Source organism: Cebidichthys violaceus, unplaced genomic scaffold (genome assembly GCF_023349555.1).
Source record: "Cebidichthys violaceus isolate CVI_PGR_0920_01 unplaced genomic scaffold, fCebVio1.0.p SCAF_3, whole genome shotgun sequence".
NCBI classification, from domain to species: domain Eukaryota; kingdom Metazoa; phylum Chordata; class Actinopteri; order Perciformes; family Stichaeidae; genus Cebidichthys; species Cebidichthys violaceus.
Genome location: NW_027176483.1, coordinates 19,368,323 through 19,387,884, shown reverse-complemented (window position 1 = coordinate 19,387,884; position 19,562 = coordinate 19,368,323). Strand labels below are relative to the sequence as shown.

Here is a 19,562-nt window from a genome sequence, read left to right as displayed (position 1 = left end):
AACACATTTATTCACATTTCCTACGGAATCTCATCAGCATTTGTGACTAACATTGATGTTAATGTGATTAACATTGATGTTAATGTTAATGTTGATGGATGGAATTATTATAAGTGCCTCTGCTCCACTGTCCTCATTAAAACGGTTTCCTTGGAATCATTTGAGATTAAGAGCTTCCTTCAGTGTCGGACTGATCACGATGTTCTATGATAGGATCACATCCGGTCCATTGATGCTTTGATGTACATGAGAATATCATTTCTACACACAAATGTGATTTAACATGTTTGTTATGGATTTCCAGCACTGATTTAATATCGTCAACATCTAACAAAATCTCTAAATGGCTCAATGACACATTGCATTCTTCCTGCACTTATTTCGTTCTCCTTTGGCCTTCTCTGGCTGTTGACACAACAGCAGATCGTCTGCCGGCGGCGGGCTGCCCGGCGTGTCCTGACTTGTCTCCAGAACAATACGTGGCTTGAGAGACCTGGGTGACTGGCTGGTGTTGCGGCTGATGGGGGATTGTGGGTAGAACGGAACATAAAGAGGCTTTGGGAGGACTGCGGGACGGTCCCGGGTGGGGAGACGTGGAAAACTCAGAGCTCCCAGTGAGGTGGTTGTTGTTGGGAGTGGGGACCCTTGAGATGGGAGGCTGTGAAGCCTCAGTTCAGACTGCTCTCCCCGAACACTCACCTGTGTTTCTAAAGCCTCGCTCCCTCTGGCTCATTCCTCCGGGAGTTTCAATACAGTGATGTCATCAAGCAGGATTTTTTTGAACCCGCTTTTGGCAGATGATTTTATTAAACATAAGCCACGTTTGACCTGGAGTGCATTTGTCAGTTTGTATTTGAGGAATGCAAATTTGGTTTCCCACACATCCAGGTTTTTATATTCCCATTTGAGTTTACTGCCAACACCTCAATACAAGGAAGGTGAACAGGATTCTTCTCTTTGGACACCGTTTCATGAAGTACTTCATAACCAGGCAAATAGTCCATATATGAAACTGGGACATTGTTCCTGAAAAAACAAGTTGATTTTTTTTTTTTTTTTTTTTTGGGGTAGAGGCACAAAACTAGGAGGCCGATGTCTCAAATCTTTTGATAAATGAAACCGAAAGTTCAGTAAACTCTAAAGTTACTCGTGTTTGTATAAATATATAGACTGCTGTATGCACATTTTAGGAATGAGATCGGAGTCGAGTTATCATTATTCATTATAATAATTGGTAGTAGAGGAAGCTGGAATGGGCCTGTCACAGGAGGAAAAACACAGGTGTGAATGAATTCCATTTGGCTGCTTCAGTTTCAGGTTTCCTGGTACTGCTCAGGCTTTCTTGCTGTTTAACTGTCATGGTTTACTAGGACACTGAAATAGAAGAGAGCCATCGTAAAGATGTCTGCTGTGAAAAATCACAATCAAACGAAACGTGTGTAACAACTGAATTATTACCGTATGTGGTTCCTTTGTCATAGACAGTAAATAGACTGCATTTATAAAGCGCTTCATACATTTTTCCTTCCTGCGCTGCTTTTTTGTTGCTTGATCAGCGTTTTTTGCTGTTTGCAATGACTTTTTTTTAAATTGTTGCTAGGCAATGAGTATCAACGTTAGCTTAGCACAAACCTTGAACTGTGCGCTACCTAATAGTTAATAGTAGTATAATCTAGTAGTTTGAATGAATGTTTCTCAGCTGCTCCATACATCACCACAATGAGGACAAAGGTTGATGACGTTGGTGCTTTTTCCGCTCTGAGATAAATTGTGTTAACTCTCAATAGAGATAACAAAATGATTATCTCTATTACCTGCATAACACACTGTTTTGATGGAAAAAAGTATATGCTGGTTTTGTAAACACCAGTAAAACCTGCTTACAAATTTAAAAAAACAGGCGATGAACTCCTTTCCCATTGCATGTGACGGCACAACACGCCAGAAAACAGATTTACTGAACAGTGAAAGTGTTTTTTTTTATTGGTTAGCTATTCAGTCTCTCCTTCAAACTCTTGACCAGAGGAAGAGACTAACAGTGTAAAGACTAACAAAGACGGTTTGATGAGTTTGAATGACTTTCATTATCCTTTAAAATCAATTTTATTTGTAAAACTCAATATTTCAAATCACAGATTTGAGAGCTTTACAATCTGGACGGTGTCCTCTGCGCTTTGGACCCTCCCATCGGAGCAGGAAAAGCTCCCCCGAAACTTGAACGAGGGAAAAAAGCCTCAAGGAGAGCCACGCAGGTCTCTTCTGTTTTGTTGGTGAATGAAGTGTGTTTTACAAGCAAGGTAACAGTACTGTGTCTGTCAATGGAGTCTTGTAGCTTTAAGGAGCTGCTTTCATTTCATACCTCTGTGAATGAAGGGTTTATTGTCGAGTTTGAAGGAAGTGTGTTTTGTGAGTTAAAATCACTGTTGTCTTACTGGAGAGCATATCAATTACTTTATGTTTAGTGCATCAATAAATTATAATAACAAAATCCCTGTTCATTTCATGTATCATATATTCCTTTCAACACACTACGTTGCACTGGAAAAATGAGAGCGTCAACCCCCGTGTCTAGTTTCCATCACTGCCGATAGGAGCTGCTGTGAATGAGTGCTGATTCCCACTAAAGACAACAGCCAGATGTTTGTGGGTGTTAGTGGGTTTTGTCCACTGGGAAGGGGGCTTGAGTGAGGGTTGGAGATGGGTGAGGGTAGGAGATGAGTGAGGGTAGGAGATGAGTGAGGGTAGGAGATGAGTGAGGGTTGGAGATGAGTGAGGGTTGGAGATGAGTGAGGGTTGGAGATGAGTGAGGGTTGGAGATGAGTGAGGGTAGGAGATGAGTGAGGGTTGGAGAGTGAGGGTAGGAGGTGAGTGAGGGTTGGAGAGTGAAGATAGGAGATGAGTGAGGGTTGGAGATGAGTGAGGGTAGGAGATGAGTGAGGGTTGGAGATGAGTGAGGGTTGGAGATGAGTGAGGGTAGGAGATGAGTGAGGGTTGGAGATGAGTGAGGGTTGGAGATGAGTGAGGGTAGGAGATGAGTGAGGGTTGGAGATGAGTGAGGGTAGGAGATGAGTGAGAGTAGGAGATGAGTGAGGGTAGGAGATGAGTGAGGGTTGGAGAGTGAGGGTAGGAGGTGAGTGAGGGTTGGAGAGTGAGGATAGGAGATGAGTGAGGGTTGGAGATGAGTGAGGGTTGGAGAGTGAGGATAGGAGATGAGTGAGGGTAGGAGATGAGTGAGGGTTGGAGATGAGTGAGGGTTGGAGAGTGAGGGTAGGAGGTGAGTGAGGGTTGGAGAGTGAGGATAGGAGATGAGTGAGGGTTGGAGATGAGTGAGGGTAGGAGATGAGTGAGGGTAGGAGATGAGTGAGGGTAGGAGATGAGTGAGGGTAGGAGATGAGTGAGGGTAGGAGGTGAGTGAGGGTTGGAGAGTGAGGATAGGAGATGAGTGAGGGTAGGAGATGAGTGAGGGTTGGAGATGAGTGAGGGTTGGAGAGTGAGGGTAGGAGGTGAGTGAGGGTTGGAGAGTGAGGATAGGAGATGAGTGAGGGTTGGAGATGAGTGAGGGTTGGAGAGTGAGGGTAGGAGGTGAGTGAGGGTTGGAGAGTGAGGGTAGGAGATGAGTGAGGGTTGGAGTTGAGTGAGGGTAGGAGATGAGTGAGGGTAGGAGATGAGTGAGGGTAGGAGATGAGTGAGGATAGGAGATGAGTGAGGGTAGGAGATGAGTGAGGGTAGGAGATGAGTGAGGATAGGAGATGAGTGAGGGTAGGAGGTGAGTGAGGGTTGGAGAGTGAGGATAGGAGATGAGTGAGGGTAGGAGATGAGTGAGGGTTGGAGATGAGTGAGGGTTGGAGAGTGAGGGTAGGAGGTGAGTGAGGGTTGGAGAGTGAGGATAGGAGATGAGTGAGGGTTGGAGATGAGTGAGGGTTGGAGAGTGAGGGTAGGAGGTGAGTGAGGGTTGGAGAGTGAGGGTAGGAGATGAGTGAGGGTTGGAGTTGAGTGAGGGTAGGAGATGAGTGAGGGTAGGAGATGAGTGAGGATAGGAGATGAGTGAGGGTAGGAGATGAATGAGGGTTGGAGATGAGTGAGGGTAGGAGATGAGTGAGGGTAGGAGATGAGTGAGGGTTGGAGAGTGAGGGTAGGAGATGAGTGAGGGTTGGAGATGAGTGAGGGTAGGAGATGAGTGAGGGTAGGAGATGAGTGAGGATAGGAGATGAGTGAGGGTAGGAGATGAGTGAGGGTAGGAGATGAGTGAGGATAGGAGATGAGTGAGGGTAGGAGGTGAGTGAGGGTTGGAGAGTGAGGATAGGAGATGAGTGAGGGTAGGAGATGAGTGAGGGTTGGAGATGAGTGAGGGTTGGAGAGTGAGGGTAGGAGGTGAGTGAGGGTTGGAGAGTGAGGATAGGAGATGAGTGAGGGTTGGAGATGAGTGAGGGTTGGAGAGTGAGGGTAGGAGGTGAGTGAGGGTTGGAGAGTGAGGGTAGGAGATGAGTGAGGGTTGGAGTTGAGTGAGGGTAGGAGATGAGTGAGGGTAGGAGATGAGTGAGGGTAGGAGATGAGTGAGGATAGGAGATGAGTGAGGGTAGGAGATGAATGAGGGTTGGAGATGAGTGAGGGTAGGAGATGAGTGAGGGTAGGAGATGAGTGAGGGTAGGAGATGAGTGAGGGTTGGAGATGAGTGAGGGTTGGAGATGAGTGAGGGTAGGAGATGGTCACCTGTAAGGGATGTAACAGTAAGTCAGAAGATTTCTTCACATTGAGCAGAACCTTTTAGTTCCTGGATCTGATGGCCTGCTGGGTCACACTGTTCTTTTCTGCTTCCCTCCTATATATGGTTTAAATACGTCACGTTGCCCTTTTGTTCCCACAGCTTTAAATCTGCATGTAAAACTTGGTTAAAAAGTATATTTTTCATTATAAAAAGATAGTAAAACAAGAGACCTCAACGTTCTCTGGCCTGCTTATATGTCTGAGTGGATGGAAACGTGAGCATTGGCTGACTTAAGTGACGGAGCGTTGGGATGGTTCTTTGAGCGGAACGCATGGCTTCAGGGCCTTGTATTGTTCCTCATCCGCCCTGCTGAAAGACGAAGACAATAAATCTCTGCAGAGGTGTGGCGAGGTGTGCTTATCTCTCTGTACCGGAACTACCTGAGTCCAAACTTGATCTGGTGGAATTTACTTTCTCATGGAGACAGAGCTGTGAGCGGTGCTATTCATTACACACATATTATTATATATATCATTATTCACAATGTGAGCATGAGGAGCACACAAATAGGGGAAAGGTCAAGAGTTCAGACTAGGGTTAGTTAGATTTATTTAGTTCGTTTTCAGAGAGTTTACAAGGTTTTCAGCACTTCAATGTTCGATGTGAAGATCTTCTAGAGGCTCCGTGGAATCCACGCCCTCTCCTTTTTTGGGTGGTGATATATTACAGCGAAACAACTATTTTTATTTTATTAGTTTATCATCCAGACAATATTTTCCTGAAAGGACACCACTTTAATTCAGTTTCAGTTTTATTATCGTTTATGAATGTTTATTTTCATCTTAGTTTCAGTTTGACTTGGCTATAATAACCCGGGTTCAGAAGCAAAAAGCATTACAATATTTTTATGATTGCATCTGTGACGACAATCTCGGGAAAAAAAAACTTGTTTGAAAGTTGTTTTTCCATAACATAGAGACAAGAAAAGGACCTACGCACACAATTGAGAGAAATAACATGTTTAGCATGTATTCATCACTTCCTCTGCTATGCTTCCCTGTAAAGCGGCGTGACATCGACAGGCTGCATCATTTCCAGAGAAGGCGGATTCACTTGAAGTCCGGGTTTTCTAAACGCGGAGGGTGGGGGGGAGAGAGGAGGGGTCAGGGGGCGGGGTTTGAGCGTGCGCCCTCGGCAGACAGTCAAGCGCAAGAAAGACACACGGCTCATCCGCTCGCCTCCCCATTGACGTCAGTCCGGTATCACATGAACGCGCGGGGACCAATCGGCGCGGCGCTGCCGGAGAGTGCTGGCTCCTTGTTAAACCGAGAGAGAGAGAGAGAGAGAGAGAGAGAGAGAGAGAGAGAGAGAGAGAGAGAGAGAGAGAGAGAGAGAGAGAGAGAGAGAGAGAGAGAGAGAGAGAGAGAGAGAGAGAGAGAGAGAGAGAGAGAGAGAGAGAGAGAGAGAGAGAGAGAGAGAGAGAGAGAGAGAGAGAGAGAGAGAGAGAGAGGGGAGAAGACTGAATAAAAAAAGGAAGTCTTTAAGAACACGAGCCCCCGCGGAGGAGCCTAGCGCTGCCGCCATCGGATACTCCGTCCGCGTTCTGCTTCTCTTCCCGTCGCGTTTTCCTCGCTGTGGATTATTCGGTTGGGTCACCGGGGACGGACGGAACGGATAAGGCCATGGTCCCAACATACTGAATAGCTCTCTGCTGCTGGTGCTGGTGGTGGGGGGGGGGAGGTGGAGGCGAGACGCGCACCGCGGAGACAGTTTATGGGGCATTGTGCGGGGAGGAAAATGGTGGATGATTTGCCGTGTGTCATAAAAGACTCGGATACGCTTTGGTGAAACACTGATCGCGGTGTTTCTGCGCCAGGCTCGGCCCCGTCCTCAGTGAGTCAGGTCGTGTGGCAGCGGCTGGTAGGCAGGGAGCCCCCCCCCCCCCAGCTCGATCCCAACGACCTCATCCGCTTCTGTTCCTTTATGTACATGTAGGATCCTCGTGTCGGTTCGAACGCGTCCCCAAGAGTCCCATTTGGAAAACAATAAAGCTGCTGGATTACCGAGCGATGGATTTCAACAGCGGCGGCGGTGGCGGCGGCGGCGGCGGGGCCAACGACCTGCACAACAACCAGTTCTATCAGTGCGAGGAGAACAAGCCTCTGCTGGGGGAGATGTCGGAGGGGAACAACAACACCAAGCTGAGCGCGGGGCCGTGCAAGAGGTCCCTGCACCACTGCAGCAGCGGCGGGATGCGCTACAAGCTGCTGCACGAGGGGGACATCCAGGTGTGCGTGGTCAAGCACCCCCGCACCTTCCTCAGCAAGATCCTCACCTCCAAGTTCCTGCGGAGGTGGGAGCCGCACCACCTCACGCTCACGGACAGCAGCCTGACCTCGGCCACCGTGAGTCGCCTTCCAGCCTCCTCTGTGTGTGTGTGTGTGTGTGTGTGTGTGTGTGTGTGTGTGTGTGTGTGTGTGTGTGTGTGTGTGTGAGAGAGAGAGCGAGAGAGACACAGAGACACAGAGACATCATGTAATATGCAGTGTTTCACATTCCACAGGCAACTTCGCTGTTTGTCTTTTCTTGTCTGGACGCAGACCGAGATGACGCGCAGGCTGTTGACGCAGTTTACAAGAAGGCAGTGTGTCACTGTTTAGTCGGCCCGTTGTGGTCTACTGATAATACCCCCCCCCCCTCACATCACGTCCATGTACAACACCGTACACCCGTGATCCGGCTCCCCCGCTGGGGTGCAGGTGGACGCACTGGGTCCTGTGTGTCTGTGTCACGTGTCACGTGATGGTCATCGTTTGGAACTCTTCATCTGAATTATTGAACCACAAAGGTCGTCTCTGATCAGTCCCTGGAAACAGAATCCCACAACAGGGGGTCTGAGGGCCAGGTGTGTGTGTGTGTGTGTGTGTGTGTGTGTGTGTCGGGCTTTAGCGGTGGGAACACACGGAGGACGCTTCCTCATTTCATCCTAAATATTATCGCGCATGGATATTTTAAAGCAGCGGCGGATGCATAGATAGGAAAGCGGGACATCCAAACGGCCAGAAATAGATGGGCTGTGCTGTTGCCAGGGCAACAGTTTGGGTCCATGTGTGAATCCTGCATCAGGAAGTGTGAAGGAGCCCTGCAGCATGTTTGTGTCTGGAAAAAAACAAAACACAATCAGAATGTATGTCATATCCATATAACGATGTTATTAATTACATACGTGGAGCGTCACCATTAAGCACAGAATAAGTCGCGTCTGTGCTCATTAGATCAATTGTAATTGTTAGTAAATCAGCAGGTTAACCTTTATTTCCTCCTCTGTGTTTTTTTTTATCAACACCTCTGACATTTCACACAAAGCCAGGCTCAGTGTTTTATCAACACACCTTGTCCGAGGTATTTTTGGATGTCTGCCTATCGCGCCGAGCTAGAGGAGTGTGCTGACTGGCTCACTGCAGCGTGCAATGTGTTGGAGACTGTTATTATAGCAGGGAAGACTTGTGGATGCGGCGGAGGGTAAACCCAGAACCTGGTGGACCTGCTGGAGATCTCAATGGTTCAGCTGAATTCATCGTTTAAAATCATATGGGCCTTTTTTTTTATGGGGAAATGCATTCGATAACGTTTTTCTTAACATCGAAATCCCCACTGTTTACGTGTCTATTACATGTGGGTGTAACGTGATGATATGAATCCATGATTTTTTGATTATGAATCGCTGGACCTCTAAAAGAATCTTTTCATTCATTCTGGTCCTTAATTTCTCTGACTTTTCTGCCCCGTGAGAGATTGTAAATGATCATAAATAACACCGACGTGTCAGGCCCCACGTGTCCTTTACTCGCGTCCTGCTTTCAGAGATCCAGAATGGAAAGTCTTGTCATTTTTAGCAGCGTCAGCAGCAGAATTAAGGGGCTAAGGAGACAAATAGGGAGTGCTGTTAATGCTGAGTCACCCAAGGGTCTAATGTCACTGAAATGAAGAAGAAAAGGTTCCACATAAAACAAAACAAAAATGACTGCGACGGGAGGAGGTTAAATAATAGTGTTTATATGTTTCTATATGTGTTAAATCTTTAGGCTATATGATCAAATTAAGAACTATATTAACCGTAAATCAAACAGGATGATGTCAACACAACAAACGGTTGCTTATTAACACATTCGTGGGGCATTTGGAGTGTGTCAAGAGTCTTTTTAGCTCTGCTCCTGGGAGAAGTATGTGTCTCTTCAGCTGCTAAATGCTCCACTGCGTTCACCAGCTGCTCTCTGACTGTCTGCCTGTGTGTGCTGCTGAGCAGGTTTGGTGTGCTCTGTTTTTTTTTTTTTTTTTTTGGGAGGGGGGGGGGGGTTTACAGCAGCAACATTGTGAGCCGGACAGCTAAACAATGAGCTCGCCATGAAGCTCCTTAAAGGAGCTGCAGATTCAGGCGATTCGTTCTTCCGTGAGTTCAACCTTTTTGAGAGACCCCTTTCACTTTGTCACACTTTGTCAAAAAGATCACGTGCGAACACAACATGATAACGTTATGATTTAACCTTTGCCCAATAGTCGTTTCACTGAATAGAGCCTGAACGCATCATATTTAACTCAACGCAACCTCCTCACGTTAGCCGTTAGCTCTGTTCTTTAGCCCATCGGCTGCTAACGGCTAGCATGAATAATTAGCTCTCCTCCGGCTGATTTGTTGTTCACAATGCAGCCGGATGAAATGGGGTGCAACGAGAGAGCGTTGATCTACACACTCTTTCGCACGTGTGCAGTAGCGGTCGTGCAGGATGTACGGATCGTTGTACTTGAAGTGGTGTGCAGTGAGCTGTATTGTGGTTGCTGTTGAACTTTGGACAAGTCAACAGCAGGAAGTCACCTCTCTGTGAGCAGGACTCCTACGTCTCTCCAGTCCCCATTCATGGAAAGTGTCTTGTGTTTTTGGCCCATAATGCTGGTATTGTTGCATTGCCACGTCTGCCAGGACTTCCTGTTGTTGACGCTAAATATCCAGTTCATCTATTTACTCCAACACAAACCTGAAAGGGCTACGAGAGAGTGGAAGTCTATTCACCTTTTGTGTTCTATCAGTAGGACTAGAAGCTCAATACATTCAGTGAGCACTTAGTTTGGTACAACCTTTATGTTCTAATGGAGTCCAACCATCCGGTCTGCGGTACTGTTCAGTACAGTAGAGTATTAATCATTGAAGTTGTAGTTATTAGTGGTGTTTTGTTGTTCTGTATGGCATTATATTGAGAGCTCTTTCTCAGTATTCATATCCCACCATGACATACAAGATGGAGTACAAGGTGACCGTGGCTCAGTGGAGAGCAGGGCAACCTTTCAATCAGAGGGTTGGCGGTTCAATCTCCTCAAGGCTCCTGCTCCACTAGTCTCATGTCAATGTGTCCTTGAGCAAGACACTCAACCCCAAAAATTGCTGTGCCTACGGTGTAGAGATAGATAAGTCGCTTTGGATAAATGACTGTAATGTAATGTAATGAGTAGTAGAAACACTTCTCAAGTTCAGTGTAGTACTATAGTACTAATAGCTTAGATAGTTAGGTTGAAACTTCTGAACTAATGTACAATATCATGAAACTTCCCCAGTTGACTACTTGAATAAAGAGAATTATTTTTAGTTTTCTGAACATTGATCATTGAGTATGCAAATTAGGAATGATCATTTTAAGTATGTTCTAATTTTCATACATTTCAAGAACATAAATCTAAACATTCCATAAGGTTCAAAATTCTTATTTCATTTTGTTGACATATTAGGCAAAGTTTTAGGCAAAAACTAAAGGATATCACCAGGAAACCTCACCAGTAGATTACTGCCATTAAGATTATTATTATTTTTTTATTACAAGTTTTCTGAAATGTTATGTTTAGATGTGCAAATGAGGCCTTATGTAATTTAAGAGCGCTGGTTCTTGATCTTGGAGATCTCTTGATCTTGTTTGACCGAATCTGAAGTGTGGTTCAGGAGAAGCTCTGTTAGACCTGAGTTTACTCAAACTACTGCGAGCATGAGGAGCACTTCAAAGACCTCTTCTCCTGGTTGGTCCTTTTGCCGTCAGTCAGTGACGGCTGTCATGCGCCAGCCTGTAAAACTGAACCACGGCTAACGGAAATGTTGCTGCTCTGTAAGCTAACCTGTTGCTTTGAAGTCATCACTCGAATGCCTTAAGCTCTACATATGCGGTTTACACAGTCGGGAGTGTGAACATCACTCAAAATGGTGTCATCTATCATAAGCTGTGCTCTAGTGAACCACGGTCTCCGCTCTGTGAAGGCTGAAATATGAGGAAGAGGGTTTTTGTTCTGGAGGCGAAGTGTGAATGTGCATTTCCTGAACGGCGACGTTGTGCTCTCTTTTTTTTTTTTTCTTCTAACGGAGAGGTTAATGTGGGCCGGTGAACAATGCTGAACAATTTTGCTTCCAAGAAGGAGGCAAAGAGTGTTGACTCTGCGTCTCCAACAAGATCCCCGCGCACGGAGGACAATTCAGACCGTTGTGAAAGAGGAGCTCTGTGAAAGTGAGCGTGGTCCACCGAGAGGCTTCCGTTTGTTTCAGTAACAAAAAGCTCACCAATCCCGTTTCACTTCGGGCGACGGACATTTTTCCAACACGAGTAGAAAATGACATTGCGTCAGTATCAAATGTAGTTGTAGTTTTAAAGGAGGACTCGACATCTCTCCTCTGACAGACCCGACTGTAGTCAAACCTAACTCGCGTCGCATTTGCGTAAGAAGAAAGCACTTCCTGTGCTGCGCCCCGCGCACTAAAGGCCCCAGATGAAAGGAATCTGGTGGCGCTGCGAGCGTGAGGGGCTCGCTGTAGGTAGCGAGGTGAGAGGCGGGAGCCCGTTTAGAAATCAATGAGGGAGGATCGAGTGTCTTCTGGTCACGTCTGCGCCGTCTAATGATTATGTAAGGAGTCTATTTTAACAGTGGCTCTCTTTCTAGAGCGGGTCGCTGTGATCCTCCGTGTCACTTTTGCTTTCACCAAAGATCTTTGTGGTGTTTGATTTGCAAAGAATAGTCAAATACCGTACATGTTATTTGGCAGTAGAATGATCTTAAAAAGAGACATTTCTTAATTATGTATTTGATAAGCGTACTGGTCTTGCCTTTTGAAGTTGTATGTGTGGCATGAAGTGTGGGAGGTGAGAAAGTTTTAACCTTCTCACCTCCCACACTGCACTGTGGTGCAGCTGATCATAATACTCAGTTCAGATCACGGATCAGATCACAGATCAGGATGAGATCACGGATCAGATCACGGATCGGATATCAGATCACGGATCAGGATCAGATCACAGATCACGGATCAGATCTCAGATCACGGATCAGATCAGCACAAAAGAAAAAAGGGATCAGATTATAGCAGCTGCTCTACAAGGCTCCACACTATTGTCTCCATCCCAAAAATAATTTGAACCGCTCTGAAGTAAACCATCAAATATTCTACATGTTATCCTTTTTTTTTTTTTTTTACTTTTTTTCATAAAAACACACAATTGAAATGATAAATTTGTAAATATAAATCTTATATTGTAAATATAAGATTGTATTTTCATTGATTAAAAACAAATCTTGTCGTTAGTAGTTAAGTTATGTATTATAATCTGTTTAGAGCTAGTGTAAACAGCTCATAATTCATCTATTTATGTTGCTGTGGAAACATCTCCTTCAATCAACAAGATTACATGTGAACACATAATGATAGGGTTATGGTTGGTGTTATAATGGTTTAGTTAAACTGTGTTACTAATCCGCGGTTCACATGTGTGCTGAACCGTGAGGAGGGATCAACGTATGAGAACAACCAAAAGGACCTTTTTTATTCTCACGGGAAAGTTCTCGTCCACTCCACTGTGTGACTGAGGTTTGAACTAAAAGCAGGTAAAACTGATTGCAGATCAGAGAAAGTGATGATCATACTTAGCCCACTGATCATGATGCAAAGCTAGAAACTGTTCTGTATGTTAAACCACTTTCATACTCACAGCCACTAACATCTGTGCTCAGTGGGAAAGATCACAATCAGCATCCATTCTGAGGACAAGTGACTCGCGTAGTGACAGCTATTTATCATCAGTGATGGAAATATGACATCCAGGTGGACACACTCATTTTCACTCCTTTTTCAGTGGGGTGCTGAGTGAAAAATGTATTTTTTTATTTGTGAAAAAGTACAAAACAAGTGCAGAACATATACAACACACAACATATACAACATATACAACACACAGCATATACCACATATACAACACACAGCATATACAACACATACAATATATACAACATACAACATATACCACATATACAACACATACCACATATACAACACATGCAACATGTACAACATATACAACACAAAACATATACCACATATACAACACATACCACATATACAACACATGCAACATGTACAACATATACAACACAAAACATACACCACATATACAACACATACCACATATACAACACATACCACATATACAACACATGCAACATGTACAACATATACAACACAAAACATATACCACATATACAACACATACCACATATACAACACATACCACATATACAACACATACAACATATACAACCCAAGAAATTACATAAAGTAAGACGAGGATAAAAACAAAGGGGACAAAAGCTGTGTGTGTGTGTGTGTGTGTGTGTGTGTGTGTGTGTGTGTGTGTGTGTGTGTGTGTGTGTGTTAGGTAGTAATATGGGACACATTTCAATCTTCACGTAAATACACAAATATCCCCATAAAAATATACACAAAAACACAACAAACAAAGGGGTTATATAAAAAAATGAAATCAACTGGGACTTGGACAATTATTATAATTTAATAACGTACAAAACATAGAATTAATATGCTCTCCTTAAAGCCCCAGACTTCGTTAACACACCTCTCTGATCATCGACACAAACTAAATAAAACTCAATCAATACTGTCTTTGGTTTTGTTCATTCTGCCCACAGTGTATTGAATTGACCAACGGTGCGTTTAATTGCTCATTTTAACTTTTCGTTTTTAGGAGTCCGAATATGTTCATTTCTTTTTCAGTTGACATCGTCTCACTCAGTGCTAACGATAGCCTGCTGCTAGAACCTGTGCTTTCTGTAGTGCCACAGCCCAGCTGTCATAGCTCTCACTTCTATAAAAAGAGGATATAAAGTTCATACAACTGTGGTAGAATAACACAACCGTGTTCTCTTCCAAGAATGGCACTCATCCTAATCTCAGCCATCAGCAAAAGTATTGTTTTAATGCAGAATAAAGGGAAGAGAAACAACGTGCAGCGACTTCAACCTATGAGGTCACACACACACACACACACACACACACACACACACAGCTCTGAGAGGCTCTGGGCAGGCCTCCAGGACGGGCTGCAGTACATGCTCATATTCAAATACTGGATACTCCCAGTTTTGTTTGAACAATGCAGCCATTTGGCAAAGATTTGAGTCATAGTCGGGAACGATGGCGCTCTCCCCGCCATATTGATTTATGATATTTACAATAGATTGGAATTGGAATGGTTCCCCTCGTTCTGCCCTGTGTGTGTGTGTGTGTGTGTGTGTGTGTGTGTGTGTGTGTGTGTGTGTGTGTGTCTGCAATGTGATGGATAACATGAAGGAAAACGGAGAAACCAAACAAGAGACTGGAGGGAAAAAGACTCAGCGGTTATTCTCTATTTGTGACTGTTTTTAGTCTGGTTGTTTTTAACCATGTTTAAAAAAAGCCATATTCAGGCAGGGCAGTGGGCAGTCTCACACACACACTCACACACACACACACACACACACACACACACACACACACACACACACACACACACACACACACACACACACACACACACACACACACTCACCACCCTTCTACAGCTGAGTGCTATGAAACGTGGTTGCACTATGCCCACTAGTTTGCATGATTTGGTCATTTATGCACAGCAAGATAGCACACACTGTGCTATCAAATGAAAGCAAATGAAATGTTCATTTGATACTGGCACATCTTTGCATTTTATGTTGAGTATGCAATCAGATAATCTATGTCTACTTCTTTGTGATGGCTGCTTGTTAACTCTGGTCCATTTAGTTTGAACCTATAACCAATCAACTGGGAAACGGCTCGCCTGATTCAGTCCAAATAAATAAAACGAACACCAACAAAAACTTTTAAATCTCTTTCATGATAACGTTTTATCTTGTTTTTTAATCTGTAAAAAAAAAAAAAAAAAAAAGACACGTTGTGGTTTTGTGGAGTTATGTTGCTGAAACTATTTCTTTGCCGGAAAGAGGATGTCACTGCAACCCGCCAAGAAATAGTCCGGCATATGACTCCCTGTAAAGCCACAACTTGTTTTATTTCGAAACACCCAGATCGTATCAGTTAGAGATCTTTAGAGACCTTCAAACAGAGCCAGGCTAGCTATTTCCCCCAGTAAGCTATGCTAAGCTATGCTAACGTGCCCCATTGTTTAGCTCTGCGCTGCTTTCATATAGTAATTACAGCTGCTAACGCCATTCACACACCCACCATCACTGTCTATTAGCATTACAATGCATTAACGCCAAATACTGTTAAGGAGTGTGTATAACTCCGCTGCATTAAAAATCCCCTTCAAAATAAAAGCACAGGATTTTTTTATTTTTTTTTAGTCAAGCAAAGGCCAGCGACCCACTTTTGGGTCGCAACCCACCAGTTGAGAATCACTGCGATAAAGTGGATAACCAGAAGACATATAAAGTCAAGAGACATTGCAAGCCATTATGTTTCTCAGAACGGTAAGAAAATATTCAAAGATGTATTAAAACATGGAACATTGGGGAAAAAAGGCTTAACGGTCTCTAATATAAAGGCCTGCTATATACTTTATCAAAGTTATACCGTCTGCATGGCTTCAAATGTGTTCAGAGTGCCTTTAATTTGTATCGTCCAAAACAGTTGTCAATTTTCTCTTTGGAAATTGTAACGTATGTTTTGATCAGTTGGTCTGCTGTTGAAAAAGAGAAAAAGATGCATTGTTCTTCTTGACATGACGTCTCAAGCTCATTCATCCGTAAGATGTGAAACGGTGGCCAACCTTTAAATGTCACACTGGTCGAATTTAAATAAAAATGAAAAAGCCCCTACTTATCGTTTCTCTTTCTCTTTGTGAGCCACGCTCTAAAGCTGACGTGAAAGTATTCATCGGTTCCCTTTCTTTCAGTATTTTAAAATGTGAAGAAGGAGTGCAAAGGTGATAGAGTCCCTTAACTCCACTCTATCTCGGGCTGAGTTGTCATGCTATCAGTGTGCATGAATGAAATGACGTGCACGATGTGGACCAATGCAAAACACTTTCGGAGTTACTCCTTGGTATCTGCACTTTAATATCTCGGTGTGATGACTTCTCTCCGTCTGGTAGTGAGAGCTCTCCTTGTATTTGTGCAACTGTTGTTGTTGCATTATCTACTGTGTGTCTGTGATTGTACATATAGTTGTATACTCAGCTCGTCTGCCATGCGTCACACTACTGAACGTTGACCCGCTACGGGGAATAAACAGCCGTTCCCACTGTAACCTCCCTTGATAATCACAACTACACTCGCAGGGTCCTCCACAATCTGATTCATAGTTTGGTTTGGGTTAGCGTTATGTTTGGATCTTAGTGTGGAGCTACTTCCTTTTTCCAGCATTGCTGTGTAAGTGGTGGAGCTGAGGCTGCTCTCGTTCTTTTTGTTGCTGACGTGTTTTTTTGTTTGATTGCTGTTGTAGCGGTTGCTGTTTTGGTAGTTACTGTTGATTTGTGGTTAGTTGCCGCAGTTGTTGTATGTTTAGCACATGCTAATAGCATATTATCTCCGCATATTATCTCTTTTGTATGTGTATCATTGGGATCTAATGAATTTGTTGCATGCATTTCCTTCTTTTATTTTGCTAAATACGTTGTGTTGAATTTGAGCCCCCTACATTCAAATGTTCCCCTTTTTTACTTCTAAAAGTCTACATTTTATAAAAGTAAAAACCAGAAAGTTTGAACTTGAAAAGTTCCAATTGCAGAACAATTGTTTAACCAACTGCTTTCTCACTATGCTGTATTGCTGCATAGTTTTTTCTTGTCGTGTGACATTCAGCCTTATGTCTTGATAACAGATGTGATCGTGATTTTTTTTTGGAGCCGTAATTAATTTTGGCCTTGAAAACTTGGAACTGTGTCTTCACAGAAAGTAGCAAAGCCAAAACCACAGAGCAGAGTCTCCAAACAGCTACCGCAACAGAGTGTCCTCTGTCCTTGTCCCCTGAGACACAGCGATCAACAGATCAACGCTGTGTTGTCGTCCAAGTTTACGAGCAGCAATTTGGTCGTTCCTTAGCAAATGGAGAAGTGGAGCGGCTTATCGTTCGGGGAAGTGACTCTTTTAACGCCCGGTGATGTCACGCACGAGTCCAGCAGCTTGACTTGTCCCTAAACGGAGTGTGTGACGTGCTGATGCTGGGGCGAGATCGACCCGAGGGTCTCTGAACAAACAGAGCTACCATATCACCTCGGGCACCCTTCAAATCTGGGCCACTGCTGAATGGGAACTACTGTTGTGTGATTATTGGTGAATCTGAAACCGAGGGGACACAGGAAGTGAATTGATATTGTTTGCTTGATGATGGGAACAAGAGGAAATGTGAACTCAAATGCCCTCGTGTCCACTCGCTGTGTGCCTTCAACAGGAGGCTTGTTGTTGTTGTCCGTCTATGGGACGCAGAAGAGGTTCCATGTGGACCAGAGTGTCCACAATGTCGGTTTTGTGACATACTTCTTTGTTACACAGGTGCTCATGTTGTGTTCTGTGACTCTGCTGTTTTAGTTTTTTAGAATATGATTAATCATTTTTATTATTTCAGTTCATTTAGTTTGGACGCCCTCTGGTGTTTCAGAGAATAAAGCAGCGAACACATCGAGTATAACCGCCTCCGTACATCAGAGCTCACGCTGCGATGCCACGCGCTATTATTGAGTAAAAGAAGAAGATGAGAGGAAAACAGTGGTAGGCTAAAAGCACTACAAGTGCTAAAGGATGGGAAGAAGGACACATTTGGACTTGTGGTTCAGATAAGGAAAAGGTGGACCAGAGGGCTAGTCTATGCTGCCGACGATCGGCCCGGATTGCACCCGACCCAGATGCTCGCCGGCGAGCTCCCCTCCTGGGTCTGGCCTCCCCCCGGTTTCCCTGGTCCGGGGGAGGTGGCTGAAGACTGTGGGCTGCTATACATCAGGGTCATTTTGAAGCTCCGTAGGAAGGCCGGGCTCAGCCTTAGAGATAGGGTAAGGCGCTCGGACATCAGGAGGGAACTTGGAGTTGAGCCGCTACTGAAAGCTGTCAGTCAGTCAGCTGAGGTGGTTCGGGCATCTAATCAGGATGCCTCCTGGGCGCCTCCCACTGGAGGTTTTCTGGGCACGCCCAACTGGTAGGAGACCCCGGGCAAGACCCAGAACACCCTGGAGGGATTATATCTCCCAGCTGGCCTGGGAACGCCTCGGGATCCCCCAGAATGAGCTGGAAAGTGTTGCGGAGGAGAGGGAAGTCTGGGTCAGCCTGCTTGGCCTGCTGCCACCTTGATGATAAGTGGGAGAAGATGGATGGATGGATGGACCAGAGGGCATTAAAATAAAGGAAAAGTGAAGTAAAAGAAAATGAGTAAACGGGAAAAGGAAGGAATAAAGGGAGCAAAGGAGGGTGGGAAGATAGATGAAGGGGAAGGAAAGCAGAAGATGACTAAAGAAAAGGATCGAAGAGGACAGAGTGGAGAGAGGGATGAGGAGAGAAAGGGAGTAAAAGAAAATGAGGACACAATAATAACAAGAAGAAGTTAAGAGAGAAGGGAATGAGATAAGGAAAAGGGAGGGACAGAGGAAAGGAGGGAAATCAAAGGAGGAGAAATTAGTAAAAGATGAAGAGGGAAGAAAGGAAAGAGGGAGTAGAGGAGGAAAAAAAGGATGGAAGGACAGAAATAATAGACCTGATTCCACAGCATTGCCAGCACTACTTCTGTTGTTCCAGGTGTGTCGTGGACTGACCTTTTTAAATGGCTGCTTGACCTTTCCAGTACTGAACACCTGATCGGTGTCTCCTTCAAAGCTGCAGCTCAGACTGGTGCAGTCAGCTGTTCCCCCTCCTCCCCCTCCTCCTCCTCCTCCTCCTCCTCAGTTTATCTTTCTTCTCTCTCCGGCTCTCGATGCGTTTCCTGCTTTGAGGAAGGCACAGTTGGTATGTTTGTCGCTGCCCCACAGTGCTCGGTGAACACAGCACACGAGGGAGCCGATCGGGTAGCTTATCAGTGACTCAGCGTTTAGTCTGGTTTCCCAATGTCACACCACGCCTGAAAGTTGACGGCATTGAAAAAAGTCTGTTAAACCCACTCTGGGACAACGCTGTCGCAAACAAAGGCTCATTACTTTTCTCAAAAAGTCTGGGACTATTTTCATTGGTGGATTAATACACATTAGTGTAGTAAGTGTTTGTGGCAGCAGGACGGTGTGTGAGGTATTGAGTCAAACTAAACTACAGTGTGAGTGTGTTCATGGTGATGAAGGAGCAACAGTGAGGACTCATGGGTGTGTTTTTAATGGAGCTCTATGGCTCAGAGGAGGAAGAGATACTTATTAGATACATTCATTGTTGGTTTTGGTCTTATTATGGTATTTATTGACTATAAAAATAGGTAATATCACTAGTCTTTCCAACATTGCGTTCAGCACTATTCAAACGACTACAGTACTGCTACATAGGCATTGTATGCGAGATTGTTTTAGAGTAGTAACATTCTTGCATCCTCTAATTCTCT

General features: G+C 44.6%; 1 protein-coding gene across 1 annotated transcript in view; it reads left to right on the top strand.

The window, feature by feature from the left end:
- The first annotated feature begins 6,123 nt into the window (after nt 1-6,123).
- Nucleotides 6,124-19,562, top strand: part of cmip (c-Maf inducing protein) — a 38,248-nt gene continuing 24,809 nt past the window's right edge. Inside the window, exon 1 of the mRNA XM_068723406.1 lies at nt 6,124-7,110. Coding sequence (XP_068579507.1) covers nt 6,775-7,110 — 336 coding nt within the window. The 5' untranslated portion in view covers nt 6,124-6,774. The remainder of the gene's footprint in view (nt 7,111-19,562) is intronic.